This window comes from Pezoporus flaviventris, unplaced genomic scaffold (genome assembly GCF_033815535.1).
Source record: "Pezoporus flaviventris isolate CSIRO_AGI_PZ_B2104156 unplaced genomic scaffold, CSIRO_AGI_Pfla_v1 ptg000025l, whole genome shotgun sequence".
Taxonomy (NCBI): domain Eukaryota; kingdom Metazoa; phylum Chordata; class Aves; order Psittaciformes; family Psittacidae; genus Pezoporus; species Pezoporus flaviventris.
The window spans coordinates 27,979,890-27,996,321 of NW_026892573.1; the positions used below are offsets into that span (position 1 = coordinate 27,979,890).

General features: G+C 43.6%; 1 protein-coding gene across 1 annotated transcript in view; it reads right to left on the reverse strand.

Moving 5' to 3' along the window:
• Nucleotides 1-15,245, reverse strand: part of TMEM135 (transmembrane protein 135) — a 163,078-nt gene extending 147,833 nt beyond the window's left edge. The window contains exons 1-2 of the mRNA XM_061457995.1: nt 14,948-15,245; nt 2,979-3,106 (exon numbers count right to left, since the gene is read on the reverse strand). Coding sequence (XP_061313979.1) covers nt 2,979-3,106; nt 14,948-15,088 — 269 coding nt within the window. The 5' untranslated portion in view covers nt 15,089-15,245. The remainder of the gene's footprint in view (nt 1-2,978; nt 3,107-14,947) is intronic.
• Between the last annotated feature and the right edge of the window lie 1,187 nt (nt 15,246-16,432).

Consider the following 16,432-nt stretch of genomic DNA (forward strand, 5'->3'; position numbering starts at 1 on the left):
GATGCAAAAAAATGCAGCGTGTATCCTATTATACAAATATATCACATCCAATCTCTCTATTACCACTATCTAGAATGAGACTTAGAGGATCTAAGTCTCCACAGCCTTAGCCAATCTCTTTGCATGGCTGCAAATCAAGTTCAGGGATACCCAGGCCACAGATACGCAGAACACCATAGAGATACTGGTATTCCTTTGATGGATTAAAACATACAACGTCAAATCACATTCCAGACTGGAAAATCACATGTAATTATATTTGCTCTCAGGGGCTACCAAAGGAAGCATGTGTATATCACACAGCAACAGGTTCAAGGAATCATACAAGTTCAAACAAAGCATTAAATAAATAACTCTAAAAAAATCCCACACAGATTGGTTAAAAAGAGGAGTGAAATCTCCTATTTCTATCCTCCATGATGGACACAAAAGCAGATAATAGAAGCAAACTCATACAGCTCAAACTGCAAGACAATGTTGGTATTAAGTACATTCCAAGTGAAGGACTCGTCAACATTATGATCTAAAGCAAAGCTCTTAAAAAAGAACAAAAAAAGGCATACAGCACCTGTAAAGATCTCATGTATTTATACAGCTTTCTGGCTTGTTATCTTTTTCTCTCCAAATAACACTTACTCAGCTCCTTGACCATATTCAAATACTGAACTGACCTGTTCAATGAACCTGTCCATGACAACTCTCAAACACTTCCTGATCAACAGCAGCCAGTTTAAAGCTCATCCCTGTGTAAGGACAAGGCTGCTTTTTCCCTCTTAATGCATTACTCTGCACTTTCTTCTCTCAAATTTTGTGACTTTTTTGAATCAACAGATCTTTTTTAAAGGGAACAGGGTCAGGTTTAGATTTCTGTGTAACCTAAATTATCTCATACAATCTCCACACTACACTTCACCCCCTTTCCAGGTTCTTGAGGTATATCCAAAACAAAGGACACAACAAGAACATCATTGGCAACCCCTTCTGATTATGAAAATGGATTGTTTATCCTTTGTTTTGTTTCATATACATTAACTACTTGCTAATCATTTACTAATTCCTGGAAGACAGAGGATCCTTCTTCTTGGAAGAGTCCTGGCAAGCAATCCTGTCAAAGTCATTTGTGAATTATGTATAATGTACCAACTGGATCCTCATCATATATATATTTATCCTTTAAAGAACACCAGTAAATTTAGAAAGTATGACTTCTGATAATCACATTACCCACTGTTTTCTGAAAAGGCATTTAACAGCTCTCAAATACCCTACTTACATAACTGCTGAGGCTCCAAACTTTATTCTGGTCAGAAAAGCTGCAAAATACTCCTTATAACTGGACATTCATATACTTCAATAGATACAATGCATAAGGCTGTCTAAACACTTTCTTCTTTTGCCTCTAGTAGCAATCTCAGTTCCTCAGCTCCAATCAGCACCCTAACTACAGGCTAACAGGTTTTATTTGCAAGTCCTGCACTTGCAGGTAGTGGGCAGTCTGCAAAGATCCCACCAGCACAGGTTCTGCTGGAGGTGACAACTCTTCATGGGTATCTCATTGTAACAGATAAAGCATGTACATCTCCCAGGATGTTGGGGTTACTCTGCTGCACAGCTGTAAGAACAGCAGGGTAAGCATTTACCTACACCCCTTGTCATGTTAAATAGTTAAAATCATCCTTTGCAGGGTTTTAGCCTGGGTCAACCCAAACAGTGTTTTGGGAGGACCTGGAGGGCACATGGTTGGATAGGGCTTTGAGTAACCTAGCCTAGTGGAAGGAGTACCTGCCTGTGGCAGGGGACTGGAACCAGATGAGCTTTAAGGTATCTTCCAACCCAGACCATTCTATGGACTAGGTACCATTTCCATTACCCAGCCTGCATTCCCACGCTGGCTTAGAGGTCTGAACACCTTTAGACAGCCATGCTCCACAGACGTGAAAGCTATGCCATGCTAGCTGGCTTCAAAGCAAGACACTAATACCTTACTGGCTTCATTTACTAGTACAGGCATACTCACAGATCTCCTAGATGGCCAATACCTCAGTTAGAGGAACCACTGAAAGCAATTAAACTTACATCCACCACACCAGCTTCATTTAGAGAGTAACATCCAAGTACAGCACTGAAATAAGGCACGGTAGATTTAAAGGCAAGTACAAGACAGAATAAGGAAGACTGCTGTACAGCTCAGAGGAGTAAAGATAAATCAGTATTAACACAACTCAGATTGCTAGAAAAATTCATATTCTTTAGAGCTTGTTACTCAAAGAATCATTCTGAATTTTGCAAGTGATTGATTTAAAAACATTCCACGGATCTTCAGCCTTCCCCCTCAGATTTGAAACTAAGGTTAGAGACCCCCAAACAGATACAGAAGAAGGGCATAAAGACTTTCATTAACTTTTAGAGGGGCTGTTGGGTGCACCAACAAATAACTTTCAAAAATTGATACCTACAGTAGATTTTACAGGTCTATGTATAACATCTCCTACAATAAATGTATATAGATCTAGGGCATCATCATATTCATAAATAGGAAAGTATAATTTTTAACTATTTTAATAGTTGCTTGAAATATACTGGAAAGAACTCAGAATACAAGTGCCATTTATACTCATTTTTCAGAGCGAGCCTGTATCTTGCAGAACCCCAGAAGCTGTGCTGGGATTTTCTTCACTTATGACCACAAACTTGGGTGGATGGATTAAGTTTAGGATAATTAAAAGTTATCACAGCACCTGCATCAGGAAAATAGAAACAAGCATCAAATTACAACAGTTCTTTCTAGGAGAGAAAGATTAGGCCTTCTCAGTTCAAGTGGTAAGACCAGAAATCAAGTGGATGGCATAGCTGTTGCTTTTCCTACTCCTACCCATTACAAACAAGCCTATTATATAAGCAAAGACAAATTATTACATAAATTTAAAAGTTGCATCAAAAATAGCTTTCCTATTACATTTTTAGGACAGTATACCAACCTTAGAATGCAAAAGCAAACAATATACAAGGTCCCATTTGCTGTCAGAAAGGAAGTTGATTGCAAGATCTCAGGTAGCAGTTTGTACAAATAATAGTCAAGTTTTCGTTTCCTGAGAATAGCTGCAATCTGAGGGAGGAGGGAAGAAGAAAAAAAAACAAAAAGGGGGGGACAAACTTTAATGCAGTTCAGCTCTTTTTTTGCACATTGTAAAGAGAAATACAAAAGGAAAACAAGAACCCAGGACACATTGCCCACTGAAGTAGTAAATCAAAGCCTCTTAAGTTTGCTGGGTTTATGAACAATACCACAAAGATTTCCTTTGAACTTGATCCAGCTATTCTGATATTTGTACCAGGAAATACATCGAGTGATTCTAAAGGGGAAATATTGGAGGAATTTTATTAGCTTGTTACCATTGGCCATAATAGTCAGGAACATTGTCTACCAGATACCAGAACCTTCAAGATGTCATGAACTGACACTGAATTTTGACCTCCAAACAACTGGACTATCACATAAATAAGGTCAGAGTATCACTAAAGTAATCCAAACACAGGCCCTACACAATATCTACGAAGTGACGATATATTTCTAAAGGTTTTCTATTCCAATTAACCAACTGCAAATCCTCCAAAAAACTGATTCACCATCCCCTGGAATAACAACACATTCCTGACAAGTTTTGTAGAAATGGTATGTTATCCCTAAAAAACTGCCTACAGCAGAAAATGGGTTGGGTCTAAAAAATAAATGTTCTCTTTGGTCAGTTTAATGTATGGCCCATGTTCTACAAAGAGCAGTTAACAACTCAAACACTAAAGGTTCTCAGACTCTTGTATGCAACTATCTAATGGGAAGGTATAGAGAACCAGGCTCTGCTTGAGGTACCCAGGGGTAAGACAGAAGGCAATATACAAGCTCAAGTATGAGAAACTCAGATTAGACCTACAGAAGAAAAATTTTCACTTGAGGTTAGCTGAATATTGGAGCAGGTCACCCAAAGCAACTGTGGACTCTCCATCACTGGAGATCCTCAAAACCCAACTAGAAAAGGCCACAAGTGACCTACCTCATCCAGGTGTGAGCAGGAGGCTGGTGGACCAGCCGCTCTCTGACCTGCGTGCTCCTGTAACTCGACAAAATTATACTTTAGTTTCATCATGAAATAAATTTTATTGGGCTTTTTAATTCTTTTTAAAAGCATTATTATATTTACCTGCACTGACGTCCCAAGGAGGGACTGGCAGCAGCTGTCTGTCAATGCTTAGAATTAGAGAGGTCCCAAACAAAGCAAGCTTCCTGCTACTGCTGCTGATGAGAAGAGCAAAAGACATCCTGCCAAACTGGTATTGGCAACACCTCTCAAGAGTCCTGGTTCCTCAATTAAAAAATATGGGAGAGGGACCTGTTCTGAAACACCGTCCACTCAGACAGAATAACAAGAGATGTTTTACACTCAGAGATGGGCCGAGGATTCTCCTAAACCCACCCCAGGAAAGTTCTGCCAAAACCTGTTTCCAAAATGAAGCTTGAGCTAACTATTAAGGAGGAGTACATGCATGAACAAACCTCCCAAACTAGATTTACACATTACTTAATCAAGTGTCAAGGCTGCTTAAACCATATGGAGTAGGCAACAAAGCAATCCAGAGAAGCTTTCTGTTGAAGGAGACTCTTCTCGCAGTTTAAACACCAGAACACCAGTTGCTATCTCCACAGCTATATCCTGCCAATTGCACAAAGGTCCTGAACATCTGGAACAAAATATCTTGTTTTAAGAACACAGACCTTACACCTGAAGCCTTCCTCCTCAGACCAAAGCATCCCAAGTGTAACAGGAAAACATTAATGTCAAATCAAAGTCAAAAATTTACTTCTGCAGCTTCTTCCCCAAGTTTTAGATGTTACCAACTTGGACACACCTCGCTCAAGTGAATCAGGAGGACACTGTGATGAACGCCAAATTCTAACAGCAAATGCACTACTCAAGGTTTGGCAGCAGATGTTGCTAGCAGAGAGCAGCACAGAAAGAGAGGGCATCAGGACATCTAGTAGATACTTCCTTGGCAAAATACTGCTCCCTACAAAGATGCTAACAGATGGCCGAAGGTCTGAAAATTACTTGAGACTCCCTGTAGAGTCAGACAGAAAGGAACATCTCACTGACATTAAGGTCTCAGCTCTTCAGGTAAAAGGAACATGCAAATCCTAGCACATGTCTTAGGCACCTCAGGGTGGTCTGTATCAGGATAACTGTAATAGTTTGGGGTGTTATTCACTGTGAGAATCATAGAATTGTTTGGTTGGAAAGGACAGGACTGCTATCCTGATGCAGCTCACTGATCCAAGCAGCTGACGATGATGTATCCAAGACTGGCCAAAACCAGCTCCATACCTCCCATTATTCTTGTCACCTTTCTCTGTATCTTAGTTTCACTTTTTTTTTCTTTTTTGAGATGAAGTGACAACAATCTTATAAAGTAAAATTATTTGGTGCTTACCAGCTGCTGTAGATTTTCAGCTCTACTATGATAGCGCAGCACGTACACAACAAAAGCAGAGTGCTGCTGTGAGAGATAGTGCTACCATATGAAACTGAAATCCAGGGACAGGAGCAACATACTTCTCAAACCACTCTTAAGGCCATGAATTCATGGCAGAGAAAAGCACGATCCACTTCCTGTGATGCCTCTCTATTTCTGAGTCTGTAGTGCTTGTCCTGCATGTTACACTTCACGAAAAGGGGAATACTGCCCAAAAAAAAATCTCTGAACCAGGGAGAGCATCACTGGATATTGTACTTATGAGGGTTAATTATATGTGCATCTGGATGAAATTAGACAGGTCACAACACTGCAGTCCTCAGACAACCACACCTTTATATGCTACAGTCAGACAAGACAAATACATGACTCCTTAATAACATCTCCAAGTGAGAAACTGATGAGATGAAATATAACCGACTGTCCTTGGGTGACATCTGTGCCCTACACACACACTGGAAGAAGGGGGTGTTAAGCACCTGCCAGCCTGACTTCCAGAGAAATATTTCTGACCCCAAACAAGATTAATCTGGCTCTAAGAATGTGGTCAGGTAAAACCTCTTGAATAAAGTAAGTCATGCATGGTGGAAAGAAGCTTTGCTTTCCACACCTGAGGAGTGATTCAGCACTGCCCAGTGCCCAATTACCACTGTGGGAAAACTGCAAACAGAAAGACTCTGACTTATTTTTAAGACAAAGACCTCCTTTCCTCACTTCTGCACTCAATGTTTAAAACTTGAAACCCCAAACTCCATTAGCCCTCCATGGAGGCCTGCTAGGGTTTAGCAGCTTCTGAAGACAATCCCAGCCCCTTGTTACTTACAAAGGGAACCAACAGCAGGACTGACGCCTGGCAAAAGAGACATGACCACAAACCTGTCCTCCAAAATCCTGTAATATACAAGCACCAGTTCCTAAACAACTCATTATCGTTTATGCTCTTAGCCCAGACTGGAAGATTTCTCCTTCTCCTGTTCATCAACCCAATGTAAACTGACCACAGATTTACTCTCCAGTGGTAATCACTCAATTTCCCTGACAGCTTAAAACAAGCTCTGATTTAATTTTCCCTAAAACACTTTGGACATTACCACAGAATCACAGATGGAAGGGACCTCAAAGACCATCTAGTTCCAAACCCCCCTGCCATGGGCAGGGATAACTTCCACTCCAAGCCACATCCAGCCTGTCCTTGAATACTTCCAGGGATGGGGCACCTTGAAATATAGAGGCAGAATACTCATATATAAGGAAAACTATTTAACTAAAAAAAAATGCTATGAAATTATATTTATCATCCATGGAAAAGCCATGAGAAAGAGGCTACTACATCTCTAAGACTGGTTTCACACGAACAAAAATGAGGGCAGAAGAAACTTGGGGTTCAGACTTTTATATGGAGAAGAGCTGGAAGGAGATCACCCTTCAATCAAATGCAAACACTCCTGAAGTTACACACTAGTCACTCCGAGAATACATATTGCTCATTATTTGAACTCTAAGGCCTACAGTATTTTATGCCTGAAATATTTAAAAAAGCCTACTCAGTAAAACTACAAAGAGAAAATATTTTCTAGCATTACCTACAGAATTCACACAACTGCATTTAGACTGCCCAGTATGAAAACGTAACTATGAAAAATCAGCCCACCAGACTGAGGACACCATCAGGCTGCAGAAGAGCATTACTGAAGTCCTTTCTTTTTTTAATTTAGTATTCATACACAAATTTTCAGCCCTGTAGAACTAAGAAATCACAATTAATTTATTCTGCCCTAACCATGGAATCAATGGACGTATTTCCAAACCCATCCATAAAGCACAGCTACATAGCCTAATGCAAGACCTTGAGCTAGGCTATATCTGTGTTCCAGCAGAAAAGGAACACAACACAAAGCCAAGCTTCCCCATGACCAGAGGCACTACTCAGGCATGATTATTTCAATCATGTGTCATGTAATGCCTACAAATACCCATCATCCAACCACAACAATCTGAGCTTCACCTCCAGTATACTCAGTCTTCACCTACATCCCCGAATCAGAGGCAGCATCGCACATAAATGATGGTTCCACTTAATGAACATACTAATTGCCTGACAAATGCATAGACAGGTTACATGGCAGGCTAAAAACCACCAACCTTTCCCTAACTTCCATTGTGTGCATGGCATTTTTCCTCTCCCTCCTCCATCAAACTACCATTTCCTAAGTTCGCACTTAGCATATGCCTTTAAGAACACGACCCCTCCATCAAACCGGTGAAATTAGCCAACACGTACAGCACTGATTGCTAGGAACTGGAGAAAAACAAAACAAAACAAAAAACACCAAGCAAAACACTATCATCTCTCTCTCATTCCTTCACAATATCCGACTAAAATCACAGAATCACAGAATGGTTTGGGTTGGAAGGGACCTTTAAAGCTCATCCAGTTCCAGTGCCTTGTCATGGGCAGGGTCACCTTCCATCAGACCAGGCTGTTCCAAGCCCTGTCCAACATGACCTTGAACACTGCCAGGGATGGGGCAGCCACAGCTTCTCTGGGCAATCTCTGCCAGCACCTCACCACACTCACAGAGAAGAATTTATTTCTATTGTCTAATCTAAATCTCCCCTTTTTCGGTTTAAAACCATTCCCCCTTGTCCTATCACTACATGCCTTTCTGCAAAGCCCCTCTCCAGATTTCTTGTAGCCCATTTAGGCACTGGGAGCTGCTCTAAGGTCTCCTCAGAGCCTTCTCTTCTCTAGGCTGAAAAAGCCCAGCTCACTCAGTCTGTTTCTAGAGCACAGGTGCTTCAGCCCTCAGCACATCTTTGTGGCATTCTCTGGACTCACTCCAACAGGTCCATGTCCTTCTTATGTTGCGGGACACAACACTCCAAGCCCATCACAATAAACTTTTATTAAATAAAAAATAAATAAAATAAATAACTAAATAGGAAAGGTAAAACAAAGCTACAGAAGCATTCAGACACCTGGCCAGATCTCCAGGAAGGCAGAGTTCAGTGACATTTATAAGGGTGATTATATGGCACATTTAGGCACCTTTAAAATGCATATTTAGAGATAATCAATAATGATGTGTAGATGGTTTATATCGTACATACTCTGCAAGTCATTAAAAAGCCCAGGAACATTTTATAACTTCAGTTTTGATAACTTAAGTTTCATTTGCATACTAAAAGTGAAGCAATCCCCAGTATTTAAAACAATTAAGAAAATGCCTCAGATGACTTTGCAGCAGGCAGAACTACAGACTGATGTCGTATTTCTTTCATAATTATATTCAATAATTTATATGTTCTTTTATAACCATTTGCAATTTTACACGGATTTTACAAGAACATTATTCCATTGCTTTATAAAAACCATTTTCATGCCCTTTGGAGCAACCGAATCTAAAAATGCCCTCAGGAAACACCTGGGTTATGAAAGACACTTGTTCAAGTCACCAATTTGTTTCTCCTGCCGCCTCCTAAACATCCTGATTCGTTGTTCCTCAATTAGTTGGTCCTTCCCTTATTTCACAGATTATGAAATCTGGCTTCCAGATTTTGTAGTTTCATAAATCAGTTCCTGCAATGCTGTGAGGAAGAGCCCTTGCCTCCTCCTGCTCTCTGACTTCCATCATCCCTTGTGAGATGTTACATGAAGATCACTGTCAGGTAATTGGGTTGTCTTGGTTTGGCTTTTTAAGTTTTCCATATCAGGCATCCAACTAAAAAACAGAAATGAACAGTACTCAGGCACTCTTTGAATGACACCTAAACTACCTTTAATCCTGGCAGTACTCTCATTCCATGATGACTTATCTTTACCACTTGTTTCCCTTGTATTTACATTAGCAGAATGCTAATTTTCATTCCCTTTGAAATGCCTACTTAGTATCTTTAGGGCAGTGAAACAATGGCACAGGCTGCCCAGAGAAGCTGTGCCTGCCCCATCCCTGGCAGTGTTCAAGGCCAGGCTGGATGGGACTTGGAGCAACCTGGTCTAGTGGAAATTGTCCCTGCCCATGGCAGGGGACTGGAACTGGATGAGCTTTAAGGTCCCTTCCAGCCCAAGCCATTCAATAATTATATGATTTTCCCCCTACCCCAAAATTCTTGCACTCAACAGAAGAATAAACTCAACAGAACAGATTTACATCTTCCTGCTCAACAGTCACCTTAACAATTTGTGCTGGTTCCCAGTATTTGCAGTGTCTTTGTACCAAGATCTTTGCACTGTCAGTCAAGGCTTGGGCCTCCCCTGATTTCTACCATGACTGTGTTGCAGGCTTCAGGTTACTCCTTGCATCTTTGAGAATTGAGTCCATCTCAATTCATTAATTATCCCTTTTAAAATTCTCAGCATCTCAGCAAAAAAACTATTTTTGTTTACTTTCGATTTATGAAAGAATTTTACTGGTCTGGACCAAAAGCCACCTATCAGAGCAGAATGGCCATAGCCTGGAATAAAAATGTCACAGCCTGGTTCTTACTTTAGGAACACTTCAGCTAATTTTAGTCATATTTAAGCCAGCTTCCAGAAGAACCTAAAGGCAAGAACACACTGACCTACATGTCATTCATAACACAGCACAGAGATAGAGGACACTACATAGTGCTTAAGACGATCACGTATCCCAGTTCAATGCAATCACACACCACCAGGAGTTTCTCGACACCCTATCCCAGAGATCCAAGCTGGCATACAGAAGCATATTCAGGGGTAACACTAACATCCTTCCTGGTCTCTCCACCCTACTTCCAAATACACAATGGTCTGCAGCACAAACAAAAAACACATTTTCATATACCCAGCACTTCTGGACTATTTGGCCCATACAGCCTTCCCACATCAAAAGTGAGTTCCCAGCATTCAGAGTGTCCAAAGTGAGACCAAAATGAATATGAAAAGGGTACAAGAAGAAACTAAGTGAAAGGAATCAATAAAATATAGCAAGCCCCGAGGACCACAAAAACATGCGGTTGAACAGCAGGCTCAGGTTAGACCTGTTCTGCTAAGTAATTGGCTGAACTATGCCCCAGCGCAGAGCACACGTGGTACAGACCCACTGGCATCCCTGGCATCCATGCTTCCTTAGACCTGTTGTTCCTCTATGCCAGCAGATCCGTCTGGAAGAGAGGAGTCTGGAGGCACAGCCAGGAGTAAAATAACAGTCAGTGTGACACAGGAAGGGGCCAGTGCTCACTCTCTTCTATGGCTGTTGGTGAAGAGGGAAAGGACTCGAGAGAAGGGCAGGACAGAAGTTCTGTTGGAGAGGCAGGGAGGGAGCCTGGCTTTTAAAGGAGAAAAAAACAGATGACCATACTAGAAGAAAGAAAAGGTGAATGACACAAATGGTTCTTGCCATCCCATGGGCAAAAAGGTAGAAGAATTACAGATGATTTTACCTTACTTAGATTAAGAGGAAATGTTACCACCAGATCCAAATACCTCTGATAGACTACAAAGACTTCATACCAATGAGTGTATTCACCTACTGCAAAACATGCACCAACATCAAAAAAGTGCCTAAAACCTGCAAACCCTCAGGAAACAGAAGATCTTGCTCTAACATCTGATGAATGGCAGATCTACTGTGTGAAATTAACAAATCCTGCGAAACAGAAGCCAAGACAACTCAAAGCAGCAGTCTCTCCCTTTCCCCAGCTTCATGCAGTTTCCCCATGAAATCATTCTTATCCCCCACCTCCGTGAATTTCTGTAAGTCTAAATTCAACTTTCAAAATACAAGATTACACATCCACATTTTCTTTAGCTTTGGCTGATCTAAAGAAGTAGAGATAGAACAAAGTATAACAAACTGATGTCCTCTGAAAAATCAGTAAAGTTTCCTTAAGATAGCACGGCAGGCAGTTTGGGAGAAGTGGGATTATGAGGTTTATGGGAGATGATCTGCAGGTTGTTCTGGGGGTAGAGGTGTTAAGCAATTTTTAACTTTGGGATTTGTTTCAATTTGTTTTTTTAAGTGGGTCTCAAAGCCTCCCACATTGGGACACTCAGTCTGTGTAACACAGTCAGTCTCAATTATGAAACAGGCATTCCTTTTGGCTGCTCTGCATGGGGAAGGACAATTCAACTTAGATATAAAACCTACTTTTGCTAAAGCAATCAGTTTGTACTGGAGCAAAAGTAAGAACAGTGGCAGTATAATATCTGAAGATTGTATTTTTTTCTATCTAAAAAAATAATCACGCACAGCTATTAAAAAACCCACATTACAGCACTACTTCAAAGATTTTTTTTACCGCCATTTACTGAAAACAGGTATTTTACTAGCCAAACACTAGCACCACTTAATTTGGCTCCATCAGTCTCCCACTTACTGAAGAGTAGCAAAATGTTTAAGAGATATGGGGGGTAACTGTTGGGAGTTTCGACTCTGGATTGTAACCGTCCCTAACCATGTTCTCTCCCACATGACCTCTAGTAATTTATTCTCCTCTATTTTCTCTCATTCATTTCCACATAAGCTTCTGTGAAAGGAAACTCTTTCATTTACTTTCCTTAGTTATTAGCTTGTGGCAACAGGAGGAACAAACAAGCAGAGGAGATTTTACAGGACTGACATAGAAATACTAAGTGCAATTTTCTGTTGCTGAGCCCTACAAAGGACTGGGACTAAGTAGTACCAGAAACATTCTGAACGTACACTGATATAACTATAAATATAATTTAAATTCATCTCCTCGTGTGAGTCTCACAATAGAGAAAAGGACTGAACATTTGTGCTGTCCAACTGTGATATTTCCTCTACAAATACAAGGCTTTCAAGCATAGCTTTAAATCCAGCAAAGAATGAATTTAGCAATGACTCTCTTAATTCAGGACTGCTCTTTCCCTGCCAAGCTACTTAATGTGCAAGGCTTCTGCTTCCTCCTTTGCAGTCCCCACTGCACCCTTTCGCTCTTGACCTTACTCTGGCCCTGGTGCTCATCAAACCCTGCTTAATAAATCAATTCCATTCATTAATGCAGCTGAAAATTACCCCAGCTAAAAGCAGGGTAGTAATTTCTTCTGGCTTAGTGAATGAATCAATCCTGCTCAAGGAGAGATGAGGTCCAATACGCAAAGAAGGCAGTATAGTTACATGTCTGGAAGCAAAGGAAGACAAGTGTTTCCCCCTCTTTATGTGGCAGCAAGATTTTTAGAGCATCTTGGCTTTAGATTACTCTGGTAAAACAAGCTAAACACTGTCAACAAAAATATGGGAAAACTTTCAATCTGCAAAGAAGGCAGTGCAAAAAATGATGCAGACCTTTTGCTGTACAGCATGGCATTGGTCGAGAAGGTTCCCACCCCATCCTGGATTTGTGACAACATGCAACTGTTTATGGGGCCACAGCATAAGACAGATCAGGAAAACACAATGGACTTTTAGGTTTGTTTTTCTTCTCCAAGAAATAAAAAGAGGAAGCTTTCCCCCTAACCCCTGACTGCACAACTGAGTTAACTGTAACATGCCTATGAGCAGGAATTTCTTTACCAGGCCTGGATGCTGGAGAACTTTGACTTAATTATAGAGCTGTTTACGCTGCTTTATCTTTAGTCAGACCTGACAGATCACCAGATCTCTCCTGGTTCATTTCAGGCCTGTTCTCTGCTGGTACAAGTATCCATGCTCCCACACAGCAAACTGGATCAGAAGACAGATACAAAGAAAAATTACTGGGGAGGGCGAAGGAAGAGAAGGCACCTTCTTCTCTGTATTAGTTTCCTGGTCCAGCTCACCATATGCTCATACAAACAGCTGCCCCTTCTGTTTGTGTCAATTTAGAGTGAAAACGTTTACTGTCAGACATGACAACTCCTTTGGCTCACACTGCTACCAGTTAACTTTCTTAATCATGCAATTGGATGTCACAATTTTCACTCAAAGAACACTTCAATGGGAGCTTAAACTATGTCAGGACTGCTGCAATCCCACTCCTTCCCTTCTCTTTATTGCATAGCTCGATAGATTTGTTGTTCCAGCACTGGTACAGAGTTGAAAGTACAGGCTCAAAAGTACAGACTCAATGACTTGTTTTTCTTTCTGTAGGACTTAGCCTGGGGCCAGCTCAGCAGCCAGCTCACTGCTCAATCCTCTAAGCACCACTACAGGAGAAACAGGGAGGACAGAAGGAAGCGCTCACCTGCCGCAATGCCAGCTCAGATGAGCTTTCAGGACATGTTTAGAGATGGATGCAAACAGATCCCGCCTCCTCTACCTACACCCTTACTTGCTAGAAGCTGCAACTGAGGTGACATAACCAAGACTAATTGCACGTTCAAGCTAAGATACCTCACCCGTAGGATACTCTTTTAATACTTAGACTCTTTTAGCCTTAATGTATTTGTTTAGCCTTGCTTCTTTATACAGTGGAATCATACTGATTACCAAGGTGCCCCCAGCATCAATATACGTGCGCCTTACACCTGCTACTACCAAAGCTACAACACTGCCTCCCAGCCAAATACTACCTCTTTATTTAGGTACCATAGCAACTGGGAAATGACAGAAATACAATGCTCAGGCTGTGCCCATGCCCTCCTACCCCACCATCTTCACCCCTCTCACAGCATGTTGTGTCATCAGCCTCCATCATCCCCTATGCCTTTCTTCTCCCCTCCTAGGCCTAGATTTAACACATTACCCCTCTCTTCAAGCATCAGGCTCTCCCCCCCAGATAACTATTATGCCCTCCAGCCCTCAAACCAAGCTCTCCACCACCCCACTCTTCCCTCCTCCTGAATATCAGACTTCCCAAAAAATACCCTGTTTGCTTTTCTGCCCCCTTGCTCCAAGGTCAGGCTGCCCCTTGCCATCCCTCTTGCCCTCCCTCTCCCAACATACCCTTCTCCCCCACCCCAGACCAGCCTCTCTCCGTTGATATGCCTCATCCCCTACTCCAGACTTCCCCCACTTGTATATCCCTGTGCCCTCCCCAAACAACCTCATGCTCTTCCACATCACCTCAGACCAGATTCACCCCATATACCTCATACCCTTGCCCACGGGCCAGACTCCCACCACGCTTATATCCCTCAGGCCCACCCCCAAACACCCTTCATGCCTTTCCCCCTCACCTCAGGCCAGGTTCCCCCCATATCCCCTATACCCTTCCCCAACACGCCAGGCTCCCCCCACTCTGACACCCCTTGCGCCCTCCCCAGACACCCTCATGGCCTTTCCCCCTCACCTCAGGCCATGCTCCCCCATAACCCCTGCACCCTTCCCTCCCAGGCCAAGCTCCCCCGTTCTGACACCCCCCCCCCCCCCCCTCCGTGCCCAAACTCCCCTCACGGCCTTCCCCTCTCCTTGTGCCCTCCCACAGGCCACCCCTTCCACCACCCTCCTCACGCCCGCGCCCCCTCAGGCCAGTCCCTCCCCTCCCGGGCCGCTGTCCGTGTGCTTCGCCGCGCACCCACCAGGTACAAGGTGCCGTAGATGCGGAGGGACTCCGCCAGCGCGCTGCGGCTGACGTGCACGGCGGCCACGGCGCAGCGGGGGTGCCAGGTGTGCCCGATCTCGTAGCAGTTGTGGGGGATGGACTTGCTCAGCGCCGCCATCTTTGCCGCCGCCGCCTCAGCCGCGGGGAGGTCGCGCGGGGCGCTGCCGGGGTTACTCGCGGGCAGACGAGCTCGCTCCCCCCCCCCCTTGCCCTTCCCGCGCGCCTCGCGTGAGGCCCGCAGCCAATCCGCGCCCGCCGCGGGGCGGGGAGCGCGCGAGGGAGGGGTGGCGCGAGGCGGCGTGCGTGTCGTCGTCCGTTGTCCCCCCCCCACCCGCTATTCTGTCGTCGTGTCGTCCCCCCCCCACCACGCCGCCGGCTCTTCCCGTTCCCACACGACCCCCCCTCCCTCCCCCGGTGCCTGCGGGAGGGAGTGGAAGTGGAGGGGAGGGGGGGGGCAGTGTTCTGCTTTGGGAGTGAATGGTGGATACAGGGAATCCTCGTCGGGAACTGCGGAGATAGGACAAGGGGTAACGGGTTAAAACTTAAACGGGGGAAGTTTCGGTTGGATATAAGGAGGAAGTTCCTTACTGTGAGGGTGGTGAGGCACTGGAATGGGTTGCCCAGGGAGGTTGTGAATGCTCCATCCCTGGCAGTGTTCAAAACCAGGTTGGACAGAGCCTTGGGTGACATGGTTTAGTGTGAGGTGTCCCTGCCCATGGCAGGGGGGGTGGAACTGGATGATCTTAAGGTCCTTTCCCACCCAAACCATTCTATTTATCCAGACCCATAAGAGCAGTGACAGGTGGCACAGTTGCAAAAGGAGCGCCGCGTTCCAGCTTGGAATTCTGATCATTTGGAGACAAATTGGGCTGCCTGGGTCGGGAACTGCGCTTTTCACTTGGGTCTTTGTTAAGTGACAGTTTGTGAACAGTCTGTCCTGATGGAGCAAGTACAGCGTGTGCCTCCTGCACAGCGGTCAAGCCAGGAGAGGTTATTTCCAGACCTACATGGTGGGTCCATCTCAAGACAAGTAGGAAGGAGCATCAGCAAACTAACCTGCAGTCAGAAACAGGCTTGGAACACATCCACAGCAGGAAAATTCCTCCGCCTTAAAGCCTGCGTCCAAATTCATCTGTGCAGTTTTGCTCCTTGAGACCAATCTTACCACTTTCCACAAGATAGAGCAAATTTGGTGTTAATTTTGCAAAATTGACAGCATACCTGCATTTCAGATTTAGCATTTATTATAATTTATCCATTATAGATGGATAAATTGGAGGTTCACAGACCTTGGAGCCATGGAGAAACTAGCTGCAGCCTCCCAGCAAATCGGCCCTAGGAGATTTTTGGCCTAAATACTTCAATTATCCTATTTCAGTCAAGCGTGCCTGACCGACCAGCCAACCCTCTGCTAGGTAGATCTCTTGTCTATGAGTCTGTATTTAAAATCTAGTGGAATAAC